We start from the raw sequence: 22,772 nt of genomic DNA on the forward strand, positions 1-22,772 counted from the left end.
ACATACAAGTTGATTCATAATAATGCTCTTGATGATTACAAGCAAAATTATTCTTCATATGCGATTTCTCTTTATTAATGAAATACACAAAATGTGACAAGAAGCTCCTCGAGGTACATTTATGCCAGAGATCATCAGATTTTTGAAGCCTGGCATATTTTGTGTATTATTTTTATTTATAATTTTCATTTTCATGTAATTCGACAATGATGTAAAATAACAGGATCATTTTTTTTTAAATATAATTTTTGCAAACTTTTACTTTATTCAATTTTAAAGACTTGGACTTATTTATTAGCATTGTAACAGAGTCACAACGAAATTCTCTAAGAATTTTCTTTAAGAGAAAATTGATTCTGTTCAATGCTAGTAAAAGACATTGTTTGTTAATATTTTTATAAATGTACCTCTCCCAATATCATCCACTAGGTGTCGCCAAAATGTAGCTAATTTAAGAGTTCGATACATTATTTTTGTCTAAAATGAAATTACATTTATGTGACAGAAGGTTATCTGTATTACGAAAAGAAAAAGGTTTTCACGTGTAAAAATGTAAAACACTGAGATGTAGAATGTCTATATTTTTAAAGAATAAGCCATACTCGAATTCACAAAACAATAAATAAATAAACTAGACCTAAATTATAAACAAATACTTTAATGACCTATATTTTATCCAGCCACAGTTACTTCGTTAATTTCTGAAAAAAATCATCCTTTTTTAGTTGACAATAACGCAAAATAATGTATAATTGTGTCTTAACAGTTGCCACTTTGGCCTATAAATAGCCCAGCCGAGTTCTAATGGTCTCCATCGTTAACCTCATCACAGGGTCCCTCACCTCTGGCCCTTGAGTTTAGCTCCAATCCAAACCGGTCACAACTGATTTTACAGCCTATGAACTACCTATTCTCTCGTAAGACTCATTTGCTTGTTGTAGTTGTTTTCTTACATGGTTGTCGTTATTTGTATTTATGTTCTACTGACAATCACCAGCGAGCTTCATCAGATTCATCCGCGCAGACGAAGCACAGCTTACTGTTCCTCCGCAATCGAATTGTAGTTTTAATGATCGACCGCTAGAGGGCCAAAAACTACAATACTACTACTAATACTAATACTACTACGAAAGGCGACTTCTCTCATGTAACGTGTAAAGCATAATTTCGTTAAACTGAGTGATTTTAAAAACCCGTACTTGTACATATCTTAAAGCATACAACTTAAAAGCATATCTACACTTTCACGACCAGGTCTTAACGCAAGAAAAGGTGATTTGGAATAATATCACATTCAAATGTTATGTCTAAAGTGCATTCAAGTATTGTTTTAATAATATAGGAATAGCTCACACAAACTGTCCTGATTTATTTACCTTCAATATGTTGCAAACCTGTACCATATTACTCTACCAATATTGCTCTAAAGCTTTGTATTATTTTATAGGATGTTTATAATACTGCCACTGTCCTTGGATATTAAATGTATAGCCTTTAACTAGTGATAACTAGAGAGAGAGAGAGAGAGAGAGAGAGAGAGAGAGAGAGAGAGAGAGAGAGAGAGAGAGAGAGAGAGAGAGAGAGAGAGAGAGAATTTTTTTCCGTGCAGGTTTGCAGTTTCTTAAACGAACAGTGATGAATAATTAAGTAACGAGCGCGAGTAAAAAATAAAATAATAATAATAATAATGGTGAATAATAGACGAAAACATCATTTAAATATCCACTACAAAAACAAAATGTAAACTAAAATGTTTCCACAAAAAAAAAAAAAAAAAAAAGATAAATCAAATATTCTCTGTCTGTAGCAACCGTTAACCCTGCAATTAAATCTACGTCACACTGCATCAAACTGAACATCAAAGCCTCGCGGAGACACACACACACACACACACACACGATGAGACAAGAAGACAGTCAAATATGATTTTATAGCGTTTGATTTCGATTTCGATTCAAGAGACTTAAGTAAAAGTAATTTGAAACACAAGGGTAGTCTCATGTCATCACTGGAGTACACGAAAAAGGATTGTTTCGCGTCCGGGACTCTGTCATCCGCCTCTCTGAAAGGCACTTTAACAAAAATCAACGGCCGGAGACATAAAGCGCGAAAGAAGATCTCGCCTCGAAACAAAGAGGAGCCAGAAGCAGAATGTGACGTTTGCAGGTATTGATCTACAGTAGGCTCTGCGCGATCCTACAATACATAGATAGCTTTATCTTTTTGTAATAGCAAGTAAGCGACTAAAATGTGTTTAATGATGATTTTTCTTATTATGTTTGTTAATGCTGCGTGACTATCATTAGCCTATATAGCCTATTAAACGAATACTCTCTGAATTTAAAGAGACTTTAAATGGAATTATTAATAGAACTTATTGTCATGCGTTTTAACCAGAGCTTGCAAAGTTAGTCCATTACTTGATAACAGGTTACATTATAAAAACTGTAATTATTGTTATATGTTATTTTATAATTTTTTTAATTTTATTTACAAACTTGTTTTAATTTATATTGATTAAAAAAGGCGAAAGAAAATATACTGTATCCCCCTGTTTTTATATCAACATCATAAAATGCATTAAACGTTTACCAGGCTTCCCAAATTGTTTTTGAATTGATTAGTTATTGTTTGATGCATGATCTGATTGCATGAGGGGTGCTTTTCAGACCAAATTGAAAAAGAAATTAAGGTTGTAACTTACGGTGTGTCTGTTAACTATAACACGCGTTTGTTAACTCATATATCAAACAGTATGTAGAATTGGCTGCTTCATTTTATTTCAAGTTGCGTTTGAGTGTTAAAAACCTTATATTTGAAGTTAAATAAGTTACATTTTAAATGCCCTTTTTACAATATAGTTCATCTGTTGACACTTTCACGATGTTAAGTGTGTAGTTCATCGACAAGTAAACATGTCCCACTGAGGTTTCAAAGTAAAATATACTTAAATACGCACCAAGCATGATTGAGTTTTGTTTGCACTCTTTTCACAGGCTGTCTTTGCTCAGTTGTGGCAGTCGCAGTCGTACCGTTCGGCGAATCCTGATCGCTTGTGTGATCTCTCTCCTGGCTCTTCTCTCTGCTGTGAGCATGGACTTCAACTCGTCTTTGGCTCAGTGGCAAGCTACTGAAGCTTCACTGAAAGAGCTCACGTCCTGCAGGACAAACGTAACTCTCAGACTTGTCATGGAGCTCCAGACATTAAGAAACCTCAGCGCAGCAAGCGAGAACAATGTCAAGCGAGACAGGTTTTTGGGCTCCTGGTCCTTAGTAATGCTCACGGTTAACCGTTGTTGTTCTAGTACTGATACGGACAGTTTGGGTCAGCCATGCGGTGCTGAGTTACTTGAGTTTTGTGAGCATCTTCAATCCGATCTTGCAGAGTTTCTCAATGCTACATGGAGAGGTGAGTTATTGGATGCTAATGAAACCAGAGTTTTTACTCTAGCAGTTGAGAAGATATTAAACACATGGGGCGTCGGAGATGTCGATGGCGGTCTACTCAAACACAACACAGACTGGACAGATGTCCTTGCTCTCAAACTGCTTTTAACTGTCCAGGAGTTGAACTATCGCTGGATAACAGGGGAAAAGAAAGTAGATGAAATATGGCATGCAACAACGCTCATGTCAGTCTTAAAAGGCATGTCTGAAAACCTCCATAACTGCTGGACGGAAAACACTGATTTAGAGCTAAACCGGAGCAATATAAAAGATTTCATCTTCTCTCCTGCCACGGCTTCCGTTGGATCCACCGAGTTGATTCTGGCCTTGGAGAACACTCTGAGATGCTTTCACGCCAGAGCTGGATGGGCTCTGAAACTGAAGTCCAGAGACATCTCGTCCAGCATCAGTCTGAAGATCTGCCTGCTTGCCATCGCCTGTCTCATTTACCCCATAGTGCTGCTCTCCTTCAAACAAATGACAGAATGGATCCAGGACTACGCTCAGAGCCTGAGGGAGAAGACAGAAGACCTGAAGAGAGAACGGCGTCTCGCAGAAGATCTCCTTCATCAGATGCTGCCCAAATCTGTGGCCAAGCAGCTACGTCAACGCAAACACGTAGAGGCTGAGAGTTATGAGAAGGTGAGCTTTCTGCATATAGCTGGACTATCTTCCAACATTCCCTTTTAACAAATCAAACTCAAGTCTGAAAAGACGAGCGTATTCATTAGGGATGTTGGCAAGACGGCAGCGTCAGGAAAGCGCACATGCTGCCGTTCTGTTTGTTCTTTTTGTTGGAGTAATTGCCTGTAATTATGGTATTCCATATTCATCAGGAGATAAAACAGCTCATGAGGGAGTGGGGTAAATGACCCGTGTCTGTAAGAGCAATTTGTTCACCCGAAGCCTGTCCCCTTAGATTTAGAGCACTTGAAGCTAGGTATTTTAAAGAAATGGACATGTGTAGCAGGACCAGTATACACTGCATGATAGCAACAATACCTACACCGAAAGAAAAAGTAACAACTAAAAAAAAAAATGGTTCATTTGAGCCACTAAATAACAACAAACTCATTTGTGTGCATGAAATCAAGTAGAAATAGCTCTTTAAGTTAACAATTGCAGGTTAGGTTTACAGTGTGTGTAAATAACCAAAGATTTAAACTCACACCTAATGCGAGCTGCACCGGTCTTGCTACAAAAATAAGAGTTGAGCAGATTTTCACCTGTGGATAAATATCTTATAGGGTGAATATTATTTCTTTTTATGATAACGCCAAATGAAACTGCATGCTGGCAAAACTACACAAAATCTATGAGGCATAGTATGGTTTTCCTGATTAGGAATTTTGTCTAGGAAGTAACTAACACTCACATCGTTTTCCAGGTGACTATTTTCTTCTCAGACATTGTGGGTTTTACTGCGATATCTGCCTCCTGCACCCCACTACAAGTTGTAGAGATGCTAAATAACCTCTACATGTGCTTCGACACACGCATTGACTCCTATGATGTCTACAAGGTATCAACACACACTGAAACTCATAATCACGCATAGATTCTACGAATTATCATACAGCTAATCATCACAGCATATCTGGCTTGGTGCTCAAAGGAATATTTTTTCCAGACATTTTTACATTCATTTTAAGGAACTTTTTATTGTTTCATTGTGACTCCAAATTCACATTAATAATTGCAATAATTAATTTATTATTAATTACAAACCGCAATACTGATTGGTGCTATTATTTATTACAAAAACGAGTAGATTTTTTATATTTGAAAGAATTAAATGAATCAGTAAATACTTTTACACTGTTACTCGATGAAATGCTGCTTTTTTTTAAGCTTGTGTTCATCAAAGAATCCTGAAAAATTACTGTTTATGTAAAAAAAATGCTGCAGTGCAAGTGTTTCCAAAACAAAACAAACAAACAAACAAAAAAATCATCTTTGCCTTACAGGGAAAATTACACGTTATAATATTAATATAGCAAATATATTAAATTGCAATAATATTTTATTGTATTAAAAATTGTACTGTATTCTCATTTTAAAAAATTCAGCATTGGTTAGAAGACTTGCTTCAAAACATTAAAACAGTAGTATTATAGTATTATATATTTTTTATTTATTATATATATATATATATATATATATATATATATATATATATATATATATATATATATATATATATATATATATATATATATATATAATTATATTTTAATATAAATACTGTATATATATATATATATATATATATATATATATATATATATATATTATTGGTTTTAATGAAAACTGTAATGGACCAGGTGGGTCTTGTAACTGGCACCTTCTATTGATGGCTTTATAAAACCAACAAATCCTAATGGAATATGTCCCAAAACACACTACAAAAATATTGTTTAAATTTTTTTAAAGGTTAAAAGTTTCGTTTGTATTGTTTGCAATGGTATTTGTATTGGAAACAACTAGAATAATTTGTAACAGTTCTTTTGGGTTTTTTGAGGGCAGTTAAAATGTGATCTTGATGTTGAATTACTGTAATGAAGATCTCTGCAGCTAGATTTAAACACATGCACGGTATGTCTTCACTGAGCTTCTGCTTTTGAATGAAACAGGTGGAGACTATAGGAGACGCGTACATGGTGGTCAGTGGACTGCCAGAGAGAAACGGAGACAGACATGCAGATGAGATAGCTAAAATGTCTCTGGATCTGGTGGCTGCGGTCAGACAGGTGCCAGTACCTCACATGCCTAACAAACGCCTTCAGCTCCGAGCCGGAATACACACAGGTCTGTGTGTGTGTGTGTGTGTGTGTGTCCTGTGTTTACACGCATAAAGCATACCGTAATTGCTTTCCTAATTAACATCCCTCATCTTAATTGTCAGTTCATCATGCAGCCTTGCCAATATATTCTTAATGACAGCCTAAAGCAACAATAATACATAACAAAAGATTTGATATGACGTACAAATATGTTTATAGCAATTCACAGTGTTGTCTTTTATGTCTCTCGTGCCACTTAAGGTCCTTGTGTAGCTGGCATTGTTGGGTACAAGATGCCACGGTACTGTTTGTTTGGAGACACAGTCAATACGGCCTCTCGGATGGAGTCCACCAGCCTGCGTACGTTCATCCGTCTAGTTAACACGCGCAGCCTTTTAATCCTGATCTTTTTTTTTCCTCCAATGCATGAATATTTTCACCTCATCATATGTTATAAAACGAGCTCACGAGAGCCTAACCAAACACCACCAATGTAGCTTCTGCTCTTAGGGCATTTTGCATTAAAAAAACCCATTAACCTTTCTTTGATCTGGTCTTTAGCACAGAAGATTCATGCAAGCTCTGCTACATACCTGGCACTCATGAAGGACAATGCGTACGAGCTGCAGCTACGCGGCGAGATCGAAGTGAAGGTGAGAACGGGATCTATAGAAGTGCTCCGTGTGTTCTTGAGTTATGAGTTGACATCGCAGAGGATCAAGAAAATGTTTGTCTTTATAATATTTCAATGCGACGTTGCTGTGGTTTTCAGGGAAAAGGAACGATGAACACTTACTGGTTGATCGGTCACAAAAACTACAGTGTTCAGAATGACAGTTTGGTTTGTCACTGGAACCCCAACATCTCAAGAAAGAAAAAGGCCCCTGTAGGGAGCAACATATCCATAGAGAATGTGAGTATTCTACTCCTAAACAGATGTAATGGTTTAATAGTTCTGTTCGGCAAGAAAGTATCAACTGGTGGTAAACACTTTTATTGTTATCATACTGTGTGTGGTTTAAACAGAAGTCGCTGGCTGTGCTTATTCGAATCTAGTGTCGCAAGATCAATGACGCTGCAGGTGCGATTTTCTCCAGCCAATCAGTGATCAGCAGAGTTCACACGTCATTATTTAGTTCTAGCATGTTACGCCTGGAACCTCCAGGTACTGTACGTAGTAGAAACCCCCCAAAAGTGAACCGTACCGTACCATGCACTGGAAAAGCACCATTAGACTATCCTGTGATCTTCACATTCCTACATGTGTCCACGCAACCCTGAGGCAAATATCGTGAGAATGTCAGAACTTTCTTTATAGTTGATTAATAAGCTGTCTTACGTGGCGTTGGGCAGGTTGTGGACGGGTTACACTTCTCGTAACAGTTCTGCTTGTGGCATTTTCCATAGGGTTCCCTTACGTCAGTGTCAGCGTGAAAAAGGGAACTTATTAGTTATGCAAACCTTGCTCCGTGAATGGAGACCTAACATCTCTCGTGACACGACCCTGAAATGAGCTGAAAGCTGGGATCTGAACGCCGCCATCGTGTACACGTAACGTCTCAGTTCCCTCCTTCGAACGCGGGTTACATAACCTAACTGAGACAATCTTATTGCCATGTTAACAAAGAACCACTGCTTTTAAAATGTAGCTCGTCAAAAATTTGTTGGGGCACAATGCAATTTTTCTTTCTTCCATAATGCATATTTACATTGACCTCTACGTTATTGCAGAAGCTGCATCGTGATTAGACTTTACATTAATACAACGTCTGCGCCACATTTTTCAGTCCAGCATCACTGTCCAGAGTATAGGTGACAGTACCACGCCAGCCTCTCAACCTGAAGTCCTGCCCAGACTGGAGGGGTCAGAGGTCACACTGTGCGTTTCTGCACAGGTGGAGAACCGCGGCAGCAGCTTCGGGACGCTGGGATCCATGGTGGGGGCGCTGCAGGGGGAGCAGGAGACGGAGCAACCTGCACACAACCAACACAACGATAAAACCTCTCTGCTTCCCGGTGCAGTGACACACAGCTGATCTGTAGTGTCCAAGTGAACAGAACGAAGCGCACAATTTACATTTATTGATTTTATTTGAAGGCGTATGAGACTGCGTGTGTGCTACGTGGCCCTTTATTGTGTTAAAAATGATTTCATCTAAATCAATAAGGAAATGATATCGGTCACGTATATTTTAATACATGTTCATCTATTGTTAAGATATTTTAGGTATTTACTAGTAGCCATATTTGTAGCTACTTGTTTTCAAACCTCAAAACTCTGATTATCTTGCTTCAGTTTGGAAGAACTGGAAGAAATCTGTGTCAAAATAATGCTGCTTATTATAAAACCTTCTTTTTATTTACTTTCAATATTTCATTTGTAAGGTGAGGATAGCTGCCAGGTATGTTCAGAGTTACCTGCCTCATCCCAGTGTTTCTGTCATATTTCATGTTATTGGTTTTATTTTGCCACTGTTCGGTTTTTATGAACTTTCTCGTTTTCTTTCTTTCTTGCTTGCTTTCTTTGTAACTTTGCCATTTTGTCACATTTGCCATAGTTTTTCCATTTCGTAGAATAAAACTATTTTCACGGACACTGTATGGTGTTGTTAGTCACATTTTTTGTGACTAAGAATGCAGTGCGTTTCTTTTTTTGCTTTGTTTTTTGAACAGTCGATTTAAAGTGAGTTTCTAGCTGCTGAAGAGTTTGTGGTCATCTTTGACGTGTTTTAGTTTAATACCAAATGTTCTCTATATGTGAGAAATCTGGACTGCAGATGGGTCAGTTCGGCACTCCGAATCAATCTTTTGCTCCATCTCAGATCTGTAGCAGGCATCCAACTTCAATTGAGCTTATTTAGTGTATAAAAGTGTAAAATTTCTCTATTTAAACATTTATGTTCTCTATGTCCCAACATTTCCAGAACTCAGGTTGTCTCAATTTTAAAATATTATTTTATGCATTTACAATAAATACTGGCCACAATACGTTTATTTCGACCATTAAAAAATTAAATTAAATAAATAAAAAATTATAAATAAATATATAATAAAATATATAATAAATATAATATATAATAATTATTATAAATATAAAGTTTTAATTAAATAACATTGAATTTAATTTTATGAGCTTTACAGAGACCACACACTATATGCGGTATAGACAGAAACTCCTATATATCAATCTATGACTAAATTCTGCAGTGTTTCACAACAGAGCAGATTTTCTAATCAGAGCTTTCTACTGCAGTTGGAAATCACTGTAGGTGAAATGCAATAACCCAAAGCCGTGAGGTGATTTTCCCTTCATTTCAGCCTATAGTATCTGACGGTCCTCAGCTAGATCCTCAGAACACTGAGCAAATCATCTCCATTAGCAGAAGTGGCAGATAATGAGAGAGAAATCCAGCGCACATGATGAATGATTAGGGATGGAAAAGCCCTTATTCAGAGACTTTAAATGACAAAGGCCTGCACCCAGAGCTATTGTGTTCCAGTTAAATGAAGGTTGGGGGTAATTACTTTGGATGAGGGACAAGCCTCTCAAGGTACAATATAGCACACACACACACACACACACACACACACACACACACACACACACTCGCAACACACATTCAAGACCCAAAGCAAGAGCGATGCCAAGATGGTAAAAAGAAAACAAAAGTGTTGCATTAACTAATCTTTATTTACTTATTACTCACAAACTGCTTCGGTTTACTAAGGTCAACTTTAAGTTGAACGTAAAAAAGAAAGAAAACAATTTATCCCAGTTTTAGACATTATTTTTACAGTTTTTAATCAGTCGATTCAACCAGTTTGACCACTAGGTGGAGACATTAATCCATATTTCACATGCACAAACACACTTTGAGTAGTACAATAGGGAACGATACAGTCCTATCATTCACACCTTTCAAAATGAGCACATGAATACTATATCCCACAATGCAATGCGGTTTTGACCATCGACATTCGGTGTGAAAAATACACCAGAAGTGTATTTGTATTTGTAACATGTGACAATTTTTACTGCTGCTGATTACAGTATACAGCAATATGTATTCTGTTCGGAAAAAAAAAATAAAAACAATAATAAAATGAGTGATAAAAACAAATTAAAATGGAAGTCATTTCAAATAATGTTTCAAAATTATATATATAAAAATAAATAAAATAAAAAAACATATAAATAAATAACAAAACAAAAATAGTTCAGCTGTTTTAAATGTTCAGTATAAGTTTAATTAAAGCCAAATTTACTCTTTGCTCGGTTTATTTTTTTTATGTAGCTTAAATAGTGGCATTCACAATGAAATATGATTCTGTTAATAAATAAACGAAATAAGCGAAAAACAAAAGAATAAGAAAATGGCTTCAGACGCTGAGAGCTCGTGGTTGGGACTGATGTTCTCATCCTCAACTAGATCGATCCAGTCAGCACCAGACCTCGGAAAATAATGCAAATGTACCACCAGGTGCGTTCCTCGAGCAATCATTCGGCCTCTATTTCTGTACTCTAGTGGCACAGCGTTACGTAATGTCAATCTGGATCTGCTGTATCTTGACAGCAGTAAACATTTGTTGTGCTTTGAATGGGCAAACGTGTTGCTAGATTAGCTGGCGTTTTATCGGCAGTTGCAATAATACAAAAACTTTGGTGATTATTTGAATAGCCCCGCATGGGAGCTTCGTCAGATGAAGCGCCAGTTGAACCTGCTTCTCTACCGCACTTGACTCTTCAACACTAAAGTGGAAGCTGGTTGCTAGTTGCGAATATTGTCAAGTATTTCAAGCACTATACAGATAATGAGTCAACATTGAGGACAAGACCTTGAAATCGACAGCGAAATTGAAGTCTATAACTTTATATAGCACAAGAACACAAATATGTTATAAACAGAATAGCAAGGGAACATTTATTTTACTGTATGATATTGTATTGCTGCATATGTTGCTTATGGCTATGTTTTTATGTTAGAATGGATACTATATACTAATAAAATAAATGTAACTAGCGTGCAGTACATTATTTTATGATAACTTTTCTATAATACAATAAAGTAAATTTTCACATAACCCCATCACTCTTTGAGTGGTTTACCTTTATCGTCAGCATTTTTTGAAGTGAGTGTTTTTAAGTTAGCTGTTGGACCCCCATCTGCATGCAATTGATTCAGATGTAATCCTTTATGTATAATGCATTATAAAAGTAGTTTTAATGCATTAATTCTGCCTTAAGCCATTGGAAGATCTCATGAATAACTGTAACCACAGTGAATGTATTGTTACTATGCATATGCAAAAATGCATTATAAATTTGGTTATATTTTTTGCTTATAACACATATTAGTAATAATTATAATGCGTTAAACCCTTTAATATCCATGCATAATGGATTATATTATTCATTAAGGCTTTACGCAGCATAGAGTATAGGGTTTATAGTATTAAAAACATTACAGTTTTAATTTATATTAAATGCAATTAGTTGAACTTTGAAACTTGAACTTTTTTTTTTTTTAACTTTATATTTAATTTACATTTTTACATGTATTAACCTATAATTTAATGTAATTTCTTTTGAAACCTGCATGCAGCGTTCACATTAGTACTAATGAAGTTGCAATTTACCACATTTAAAAATATATTAACTACACCTTACAGTTAAAAGTACTTTGCGTGTATTTTCAACGCATGTGTATATTCAAAACATGATAAAAGGTAATGGTGTAACGATGAAAACATAAAGATGTACAGTAAAATTTTCAATATATATATATATACACACACATATACATTAAAGTATGGATTAATTTAACACTTACATTTTGACATTATTACACAGTGCACTTCCATCAGCCTACTTAAGCGTTACATGTCAATTTTATAATGGCCTATTAATTGGCTGTTGCAATATTATTTCAGTAAAAATTCAGTAAAATTAAGCACACTTCTCCCAATCATTGCGAACAGCTAACAGAGACGGTTAAGTGAAACCCATTTGATGCCTAACGATTGCTTCAGCAGTCCAGATAGGGATTCATCAGATGTCCCCCCGCTCTTATTTACTGACGTCAAAGGCGACACACATTACAGTGAATGAGGGGCTTGGAAGTCAAGCTGACAAGCATCTCAAGCTCCCTCCCTCATGTCACCCACACTCACTTGTCTGGAGGTGTGGAAGCTGGCGGGATCATTATTGGAAATGACTGGGCTCGCATTCCAGCAGATAATGTGCCGGTCAGGGGGGGGCAGACCTCTTCTCTCGCCCCGCACGCTCACGTAGGAAGAATACCGGCTTCGGCTCGCACGTATAGTTTGGCAATCGAATGTAAATCCCATTCGTAGAACTTCACATTGGTGTTTACCGAGGCAAGCAACACTAGCGCTATTGCTTATATTTATGGTCAGGGGTTTTATAAAATCTAATTTGTCTCCTCTGAACAAACCGTTTGTATGTACTATACAGTCAGGCATTGCAGTGCTGTTTGGTTACCGGCCCGGGCACAAAAAGTTAAGCCTTGCTCAGACCAGTGCAATAAACCAGGGAGCCTTTTTCTAGGAATATGAAGCAGCGTCACCATGGAAACCACTCAGAGACGGCGCTGTTTAGTACCTCTGTCCAAATAATGCTTTGGAAGCAAAAGAACGTTTAGTAAATATCAGTTCATCTGCCCGAGTGTGTCTTCGATCCACCGGGGAAATTATTTCAAATTATACTTCAGGCATTTGTCTTTAGTTGGTCAATAAGCCATGACCTCATAACCGTTTAATTTTTCTGCCTACAGAAAAATGATAAGCGCCGCTCTACTTTTTACGCACATAATCAAAGCAGTCCTAGAGTGAATACACTGTAAACAATCCACCAATTTCAATCTAAAAACTCATGCTTAGTTGGTTCCTAAACTTTTATTACATCAAAACGTGTCATGAATTACTCATTGTTATATTATGTTTTTATGATAATAAATTTACCATTATAAATATGAAAATATTAAAATAAAGTAAAAAGTCTTTTGAAATAAAATGATTATAAATGAATGATAATAAATAAATAAATAAATAAATAAATAAATAAATAATTATATTTGCTCTAAAGTTGAATTTTATGTACCTTTAAAAAAAATTATTGTGAAATAATACTTTGACGAGTGAAAGTAAAACCAATAAGTTAACATATTTGTGGTATAGGAATATATTGTAAAAAAAAAAAAATAGTATTTTACCTACAATTCTTTGAAATAAAATAATAAATACAATATGGATGCATTTCCCACCTGCCTAAAGTTGAATTTTGAACACCTTTAAAAGTAATAAATTATCAATATTCTTTTGATTATTTATGTACCATGCCATTATTAGTCATGTGTGAATATAGTGCCAAATAAAATCAAATAAATGTTATATAAATGTTATTCAAACCTGCCTTTGAACCCTTAATTGTTTTCAATGCTCTAAACTAATGTAGTCTAATATCAAGCCAATTAAATCACATTTTGTCCTAAGTGGTCAGATACATTTAATTTAGACCTGATAAAAACGTAAAGGTTCGAAGAAAAGATCATTTGACATTATATTATATGATTACAGTATATTCTGATGTACATCTGTCAGAACAACAACCTCTGATCCGATTTGATATTGACCCGTAATGGCCCATAATGCATCGATTCTGTGCTTTATACCCATGGCTTTGACAGGTATCTGGGGGGTCGTGGCTCCGAGGGGCCTGACACATTCCACCCCAAAAAAGGCAGTGCCGTGGGGCAGATAGAGGCAGCGGCTCCAGCGTGAGCTGACAACACAACAAGCAAATATGCAGATCACTCCTTGCAACTCTGGATCGCGTTAATGCCATTCGCTGGCTTTTCCAGGTCTGAATGGCACAGCCAGTGCTTCTGGGTATTTGGTTGGCTTTCAAAGGTAGTCATACCTCATACATTCACTGAATAACAATGGAGCCGTGATTGATTAGGGTTTCACCAGCATGTCGCTTTATAAAATCCTTCAAATCTGTTCATTAAAAAAAGGATTAATTATAAGACTAATTACGCAAGGCTATAATGTAGCTGCTGGTTATCGACTTGGCAAAAGAGTAACTCAGAAAATAAAGAACGCTCTCAGACCAGCCGAATTTCCCCCTACTGTCCCTGAGATATAATCATCCAAAAAACAACCTTGTAAAATGTCAATGCAGCTTTTACCCCAGCTAGAACGGCTTCGTTTTTTTTTTCCTTTTCTCTTGTTGTTTGGCCAACAGTAGCACCGCGGGGAACCCGAGCCCTACGGACAGTCATTGATATCTGTCAGTAAGTTAGCAAAGTAGCAAAGACAGTTTAATGAAGCTGAAAGGATGGCTAATGGATGCATGTTGGGTTAGAATCTGTGTCTGGAAGGGCTAATGTGACACATATTAATAAAAAAAAAAGAAACGAAGCTGTATAGTTATGTCTTCATTCATTTGAATGACAAGTGCAAGACAGTGGGAGAGATGACTCTTTTCTATCATTTTTTCCCCTCTTTTACTGAAGACCTCATTTATTTTATCATTTATCCCATATTTAAATAAAGGTCATTACAGCTTTCGTTCTGGTTTTGATTTAGGACTTTGGACATGAAGTTGTAGGTGCTACACGATGTACATTTTTTGTCTAAAAGGTTCCATAAAAATCTGAAGAACCTTTCTTTTTTACAAAAGGTTCTTTGTAGCAAAAGTAGGATCTTCATATTGACTGAATGGTTCTTTGTGGAACCTTTATTTTTAAGGGTAGTACCACAACTGCTTACTTATAACAAAAAGGAACTTGAATATTGAATAAATGTTTCTAAGAGGTCATATGAATAAGAATGTTACTTTAAACCAAACTGTATACTTACTATCTCTATAATCTGTTGAAATTTTCCAAAGCACCCTCAGACACCCAAAGACATAGTCTTTTAACAGCAACAACGTTATTACCCATTAAAGGCCAATAAGTAACGTGCTTGTTCCAGCTTTAGGGCAGAATATTTCCCACATTACTGTGGCAGCCTGTGAGAAAATGGAAACAGTCAATTCCCATTGGAATTCATTATAGCAAGCTAAAGCAAGTTAACAGAGAGAGATATAGGATGTATACCTTACTTATTAATTTGTTGGTTGCTTTACTGTTACCTAAGCACTTGAACTTGAGCACCATTGAGCCTTTTGTGGATTTATGTGACTTTAAGAGAGGTGCGTTGTCACTTATATTGAATAAGACCTGATTGATATATAAGGAACATTTCCACAGAGGAATCATTTTGAACTCCAAAAAGGAACATTTTGATATACGGTTCTTAAAAAAACCTTTAGTGTGAAGAACATTGTAAACATAGACTCTTTTGTGAAGTGGAAAGAATGCACGAATGTTAAAAGTTCTTTGTAGAACCATAGATGCCAAGACAATACCTTTATTTCTTAACATGTGGCGAGCTCTTCTGATTTGGCATAGCAAAACAAACAAACAAAACCTGGCAACCCCAAGAACGCCCTTTGACCCAGCGACCATAGAAAACATTCTTGGAACTGCAAAGCATCACTCAAAACACCGAATACCCATCTGAACAGATAATGGAAAGGGTGACAAGATATTTCCTCCTTGTTTTGACTTGATAACGTTGTCAAGCTAAACTTTGATGCTATTTGCATGAGGAGTTAAATATAGCAGAGGGCTAGGCTAAATTTATCAAACTAGGTCCAAGCTTGGCCTTATCTTTACTAAAATATCTTTACCGTAGCTGATGGTGTAGTGTGGAGTGCTGTCAGTCGTCTGGAATGCTCGGTGGGCTGGACAAACGCAGGACTATGGCTCACATGTGATGTCATTTAAGGCACGTGGAAGGGATGCTGGGAAGGAGGCAACAATCTGGGTAAACCAGAAGATTGTAAGGTGTTAATGAACTGGAATTATCTGGAAATCCAAGTTCCTTCCATAAATAAATACGACTCGGAGTAGATTCCCAGACCTTCGAAATACATTCCCATACATTTCAATGTTTCAAATTCGTTATTTACATTTACGCCATTTAACAGACAATCAAACCAGCAAAAAGATCAACCAACAAAAGAGCAAGTAGCTGTGTTCGTGTCAGCTGTTTATAGTCATATATTGACAATCATACCTTATATAGTGGGCACAAAAATATGGTGGACAAGAACATGTAGTCATCACATTAGATAGCTGAACATCAAAGCAAGTGGAATTCATATTACAGAAATGATTATCAAAGAGAAGACCGTGGGTATTTAGATACCTTCATGTTGTTAGTGAATGTGGTGAACTACACCTGAGGTTGCTCTGTGTATGAAACCTCCGTGAACTTGAGGAGAACTGATTGTATTTGCATATTCACTATAAACCAAACTGCCATATGACCTTGTTTTCTTACAAGAGGGAAACTGCTGTTATCAGTTATTTATTGATATGGCATGATTGCTGTGTGTCCGTTTACGGTAATATACTTGCTTTGTTGCCACTAGGTCCCATGATAAAACTCAAGAGTGGTGTCTCAGTGAGACTGAGGATGCTGCTGACAGGCTGAATGTCCCACCTGTGTTTTATCAACTGTGAGGTTCCTTTAGTGGACATGCATATGTGTGACTACAAAGAGAGTCAGAGTTCTCAACTCTTTTATCCCTTCGCATGGTCATATTGCTTGGATAAGAGATTGTTCATACCTAACGTAGAACATCAGTCAAGTCAAGTCACCTTTATTTAGCTGGAAATTAAGTGGACAAGCCACGTGACAGTGACAAGAAAACAAAACTCCATCCATGACAGAATGGTAAAAAAAAAACTTTGGAAGAAACCAGGCTCTGGCCAGACGAGACCAGCAGTTCAATTTCAAACCACAGCAAATTCAGATTGTGTAAAGAATGCGGTTTCTCGTGGTCTTGTCCCTATGGCCATTAAGATCTTCACCTGGGATCTGTCTCTGGGGATCATTTAGATGTCCTGTAGACATCATCTCTTGGAGCTGATCCACCATCTGATCTGAATACAGACTGAGAAACAGAATAAAAAAGAAACATTAGCATAGATGACAGACAAAACGGCAAAGGCTGAAGACTTTGGTGTCTGCGTCAGATTGGTCAGACTTTGGAGAGGTATGTTGAGGAATTTCTCAAGCTCTCCAACTGGGTGAGCTGGCCAGACGCCACACTCGGTGTGTTTTTGGCTGGGTCTGAACGGGTGACTCAAATTTTGAATTAGAAGAAGACAAAAAGTGCTCAAAATTCCCTCATCCAGTCCCTCCTGATAGCCACCGGACATCACCAGCTCACCCCTTGCCAGAACCCTCCACATACACGGCCAATGACTCCTCCCAGTATCATCACTGTCCTATATAGCCATGGCCATGATAGCCGGAACAAAGGGCTAAGGCAATGAACTCAAAGTCTAGTACCGATATAGCCTAGACCAGCCATTACCTCCCTGATGTGTATTATTTATTATAGCGATTATTGGTGATTACAGAGACCGTCTCTGCATTTAATAACAAATTGGTCACTCTCGTCATTATACATCCCTGTCATTGTATTCTTCTACTTTATACTCTACAGTGCTTTGATACAACCTGTGTTGTTAAAAGCGCTATATAAATAAATGATTGCTTGATTGATTGATTGATGTTCCCATGCCCATATTTGGAATTTCTGTGCTCCAGTGAGTTAATAAAGTCTATTATTTGGAACAATTCCTTGTCTTTTCATTCTCATGATACAGCGCACTATGACAATTATGTAAAAAAACCAAAAAAAAAAAAAAACATTTATTTTGGATGCAATAAATTGCATATTGTAGCTTATTTGGGTAAAAATAAGTTTATTCTAAGTTCATAAATAAGTTCATAAATAATCTAAATAAAAATCACAAATAATTAAATAATATAGTATTTATAATATATAAGATAATTGAAATTAATCAAATATTTTTGATTACTAAATCAATTGATTTGAAATTATAATATTTGGTTTTAAGTATGTGCATTGTATTTATTTACTGATTTCTCTCTCTCTCTCTCTCTATCCAACTATCTACCTGGGATTTTTTCAGTTTTACTACCCCCAGGGTCCAAAACCTAGGTCAGATCAAATCAACAACCCAAATAAGTCATGCTCACAGCAAACAGCACTAATAATACTTCACAGAAGACACAACTACAGTCTTTGTTTTAAAAAATAAGAAAAAATGACCTTGTCTTTAACTGGTATTGATCCTTTAATTTAGCTAAACTGCTTTTGTGAAGAGTAATCTGAAACATGCAGCCTGTGAGCAAGCCTGTAAACATTTCCATTTAAATCTCATGGCAGAAACTTTAAGATAAATGTATCTCATCCTTCTAACATGGCCGCTGGCTATACTCAGGTTTGGGTTGAACATCACGAGAGGCCTGGCTCAAACCAATAAAGGCCCAAGGCTGGTTTCCACCCAGCATGAGGAGGACAGGTGGCCAGGGCTTGACTGATGATCTCTCGCTAGCTTTCCACTGGAGCACAGTATGAAGGCAAACAGGGACTGATTAGCATTTTAGCGGCCATAGGCATCTAGTGCAGCTATTAGGAAAACAGGTCGGAGGCCATCTGGAAGACATCCCTCCCTCTGCAAGGCTAATGACATGTGGCTATAAAAAATAATTGTGATGTTGCAATGGCTTACACTTTTGTGGAGTTACACGTTTTTAAAAGGACAACAAAACAAATTAATCTAAATACTGAATTATTAGGATTTTGCTGATAATTTTCTTTGTAACACATTTGTTATACGATCATATGAATGCGATCTCTTCAGCAAATAAATGACATTTAGAACAGACTGCAGTTCAGCCTGTCATTAAAATCTTAATTAGCCCCACTGGCTTCTCATCAGGGAAAGAGCAGTGCTCAGTGAACTGTGCTTGAAGTTAAGAGATGCCGAATGAAATATGAGAGAATGTAACAAACCGCAGCCTGCGAACAATGTGGAAGTAATGAGGGACAACAATGGGTTAAAGCATTTCTGTCCCACTGGCGTCACCAAACGCGCATGTGAAAACAATGCTTGTTTTCGAACAGGTTTCCCAAATGCTTCAGCTGTCTGCCATTGGTCGCATGGTCTCACCACAAAATCACTAAGACAATGTTGCTACGCCAGGCCCAGGACCGAAGACAGTGTTTAGATAGAGCCACAAAGTTATGCTGTTTACACAGTTTGAGAAAATTAGAAAGCATTTTATCATCGGCTGAACATTTTGATTTGATTTCCATTGTAGTGAGATTTGTGTTGTACAGTTTAGTGGTTGGAGTTATGATGTGTTTCAAAGAATGGTTACACTTCATGTCAAGTAATTCTCATTAATTTGCAACTACACGTCTACTAACTCTCATAGTAGACCGTCTTTCTAACAGTTTCTGAGAGTCAGTTTGTTGTATGTTGCGGATCCATCAAGATATTAATCACAGTCTATACTCTAACGATCTCTCTGATACTCTCTAATACTCTAATTGACAGCAAAGTTACTTATTGTTAATGTCTAAAGAGGACTATCAAAATTAAGTGTTACCCAAACATTTGCTAAACAGGTGGCCGCAAAGCCAAACATGCAGGAAAATCAGGATAAAACTTGGATTCTGTGGTTCTTTCTGAAGAGACATTTCTTCTATTTCGTTGGGTCATCTTTGTGTGTGAAGAAACTTTCGCATCACTACATAAAAATCCCAGTGCTGTGCGTTCACATTGCCTTGAGAACAAGTGCGGGATCTCTTTTAAGAAGACTTTCCCAGACTGAGAGTTAACCACACACCGCCGGCATGAAATCCAGCAAACTGAACAGACAGACAATGGCTTTACCTCCTAAGGAAACTCAGGCAGGCTTCCAAGGCGCCATGATGTCACCTCTAATGATCTAGAACAAATTCAACTACAATGATTATTTCTCTGTAGAAATGAAGCAATTTGGGACGGGGTATAAATTACAGGACTGTGGGACGTCATATGCACATCTATGCCGCCCTCCAAACCTTCATATACTGCCAGTGTTTTTCCGAGTTTATGAAACAGTCTCTTCTTAAGCCAAAATGAGGTTCTAGCTTTAGCCAGAGGGACGTTTTGCTTCACGCCGCATTTTAAAAACGGGAGTTCAGCCAGAAACTCGCCATGCCTTCAAAACAATCCAACCGAGGTGCACAGACAAAAAAAAGTTTCCCAAAAAGGAAAAGTTGCACATTTCACCAATAAACAAAGACTAAAGTTTACCGATCTATCAACTTAAGAGCATTTTAAGATCGTGAACGAAAATATCCACACTCTTAGCAGCTTTTGCCCAGGTAGAGCGTTCTGTTTATTTATCTTAAGGCAATTTCTTTAAAAAAAATGTAAGCTTTGAACTAAATGCACGGAGTATTGGATACACTGATTTGGATGGAGCTTTCTGTAAGAAACGCTGGGATGAGGCGAGTGTAAGTACGAGCTGATGCTGCACATCCAAGACAAAACACAAGATGATGTTCTGCGCACTTGACATCTAATGCTTTGACAATTGGAAGGAGCCTCCTGCACGTCACCATTGCGATGTTCGGTCAACGAGGTGGGATCCTGATGAAAAAAAGAGCCCTCCCCGTAGGGTTTGCTGTATTTTCCCGGCGAAATAAAAGCGCGCACCTGGACACGGTGCTTGGGTACGAGCGAAGAGTCAAGGCAGCCGCGCAACAGCCACCACCTCCAGACCACTCCCGCAACAATGATCGCCAACAACATCTCTGTTTTCTGCATGTCTTCACTTCTGCTTTTAAACTTGGTCGGTGCCAAACCAGTCACCAGTTTACAGGTGAGTCTTTCGGTCTCAGCTCGCTCTTAAACGTTTATTTAGACCCCTGACCGGTCGTATTCACGCACGCACGTTTTACAGCAAAGTCTTAAGCAGTTGTTAGACGAAGAGGCGAACACGCCGTTTGCGGAGTCGGAGGAGTCGGCGATGGAGCAGAAAGATGCGAGATCCGAGAAGAGCGCGCTGGACGAGCAGATGTGGGATTCAGACGCGCGCAACTCAGCGCTGGCGGGAAAAGATGGCGCCATCGAGCGCCTTCTGGGCGACTTGCTGTCCACTTCCAAGCGCACCTGGAGTCGATTCAAGAAAGGCGGGCTAAGGAGCTGCTTTGGGGTCAGACTCGAGAGAATCGGGTCTTTTAGCGGACTCGGGTGTTAGGAGGAGGTATGTTAGGAGATGTCAGGTCATCTCGGCCAGATATAAACATGGAAAATTGTTCAAAAGCGTATTAGAAATAAAACGAGTCATGTCTTGTTACTTCATGTCATGTCACTTCTTGAAGGTTGGGACTTTGAAATACTTGACACGCTTTGGCAGGCGCATCTTCGATTAGAAATAATTAAAAAAAAAAAAGAAGAAAATAATTGTTTAAAAAGTTTACCGTAGATTTGTGTTCAGGTGATGTTGTATGTGTTGGTCATTATTTATTTAAGATTTAGACATGTAAATAGTTTTGTTTTTGAAGTTTCCATGACTGCTGCTTTGTACTGTTGCATCTATTTATTTATTTGTGTATTTATTTATGTCCTCTATAAATCCAGTCGTGTTATAGATAATGTATATTGCTGCAAAATAAATATTTTGCATAACGTTTGTGTCGATGTGGTCTAAAACTAAAACGAGTAAATTTGACAATGAACTTAAAAGGTAAATTTACGCACATGTGCTAATATAATGCATTAACGTGACGCATGTGTTAATATCTTAGTTTCTTTCGTTAAAATAGACAAAGAAATACATTCAGGCAAAAATCAAAAACTAAAATGGTTTCGGGAGATGGTTTTGTTCCTTACGACTTTTACCTGAGCTAACATAATGTAGTAAGTAAATAACTTTTATTCCGATTTTCGTGGAAAATAATAATAAGCCATACTCCAGTTGATTGTGTATCATTTATTAACATAAATAAAAATCTGTTGGTATGATCTACTGAATTTAAGTATGACCCAGAAACATAAAATACTAGAAAATAAATAAATAAATAAATAATACATTAATTAAGCGTCAGTTTTTACGCACTTCATCTAACTGTTAATTAAGTAATACGTTAATTAATCGTTTCTGAAATAAATTCTTTCACAACAAAACTTTATTGTTGTTCAATTTTAGGTGTTATATAATCCAGCCTATAATTTGTTGTCTATGGATGCTTTGCGTCACTTGTTACGCACTGGGTGCCCCTTTTGCGTCATTTCTCGTCGCAGGGAACCCCGCTCTTCTCAGTGGCTCGTTCTGTGCGTCGCGTAAGACGTTTTGGATTCTTTAAATGGTTTTGTAAAAGTAGAAGCGACTGAAAAGTGTTTCACGAGTTGCGAAAGAGAACGTGTTGGAGCCAGTGACCTGAAAAGCAACAGAACAGAACCGAAGAAAACAAGGCGTTCTTAAGACGTTAGCTTGAACACAATAAAGTAGCCATGTCTCTAGTTTAATTTGATACTTTATAAACATCTATATCATGGCTGTTTGGGCTGGCGATGGTTGTAAGAGTTC

At 37.2% G+C, this 22,772-nt stretch overlaps 2 protein-coding genes across 2 annotated transcripts; both read left to right on the top strand.

Moving 5' to 3' along the window:
* The first annotated feature begins 1,911 nt into the window (after window positions 1-1,911).
* Window positions 1,912-8,760, top strand: LOC122350936. The gene is made up of 8 exons (XM_043247710.1): window positions 1,912-2,166; window positions 2,997-4,089; window positions 4,835-4,969; window positions 6,081-6,255; window positions 6,492-6,590; window positions 6,792-6,883; window positions 7,003-7,143; window positions 8,018-8,760. Exons 1-8 carry the CDS (start codon window positions 2,000-2,002, stop codon window positions 8,264-8,266), a joined length of 2,151 nt encoding a protein of 716 aa, XP_043103645.1. The 5' UTR covers window positions 1,912-1,999; the 3' UTR covers window positions 8,267-8,760.
* A 12,110-nt stretch (window positions 8,761-20,870) lies between these two features.
* On the top strand, window positions 20,871-21,861 carry nppal (natriuretic peptide A-like). The gene is made up of 2 exons (XM_043247581.1): window positions 20,871-21,062; window positions 21,144-21,861. The coding sequence occupies exons 1-2, from the start codon at window positions 20,976-20,978 to the stop codon at window positions 21,438-21,440; spliced, it is 384 nt and encodes a 127-aa protein (XP_043103516.1). The 5' UTR covers window positions 20,871-20,975; the 3' UTR covers window positions 21,441-21,861.
* The last annotated feature ends 911 nt before the right edge of the window (window positions 21,862-22,772 follow it).

This window comes from Puntigrus tetrazona, chromosome 8 (genome assembly GCF_018831695.1).
Source record: "Puntigrus tetrazona isolate hp1 chromosome 8, ASM1883169v1, whole genome shotgun sequence".
NCBI classification, from domain to species: Eukaryota; Metazoa; Chordata; class Actinopteri; order Cypriniformes; family Cyprinidae; genus Puntigrus; species Puntigrus tetrazona.

Coding starts and splice junctions, on each gene's coding strand:
- LOC122350936 (XM_043247710.1), top strand. CDS start 2,000: ATGTCATCACTGGAGTACACGAAAAAGGATTGTTTCGCGTCCGGGACT. Junction 6,256..6,491: donor CCGAGCCGGAATACACACAG/GTCTGTGTGTGT, acceptor GTGCCACTTAAG/GTCCTTGTGTAGCTGGCATT. Junction 7,144..8,017: donor GCAACATATCCATAGAGAAT/GTGAGTATTCTA, acceptor CACATTTTTCAG/TCCAGCATCACTGTCCAGAG.
- nppal (XM_043247581.1), top strand. CDS start 20,976: ATGATCGCCAACAACATCTCTGTTTTCTGCATGTCTTCACTTCTGCTT. Junction 21,063..21,143: donor AACCAGTCACCAGTTTACAG/GTGAGTCTTTCG, acceptor CACGTTTTACAG/CAAAGTCTTAAGCAGTTGTT.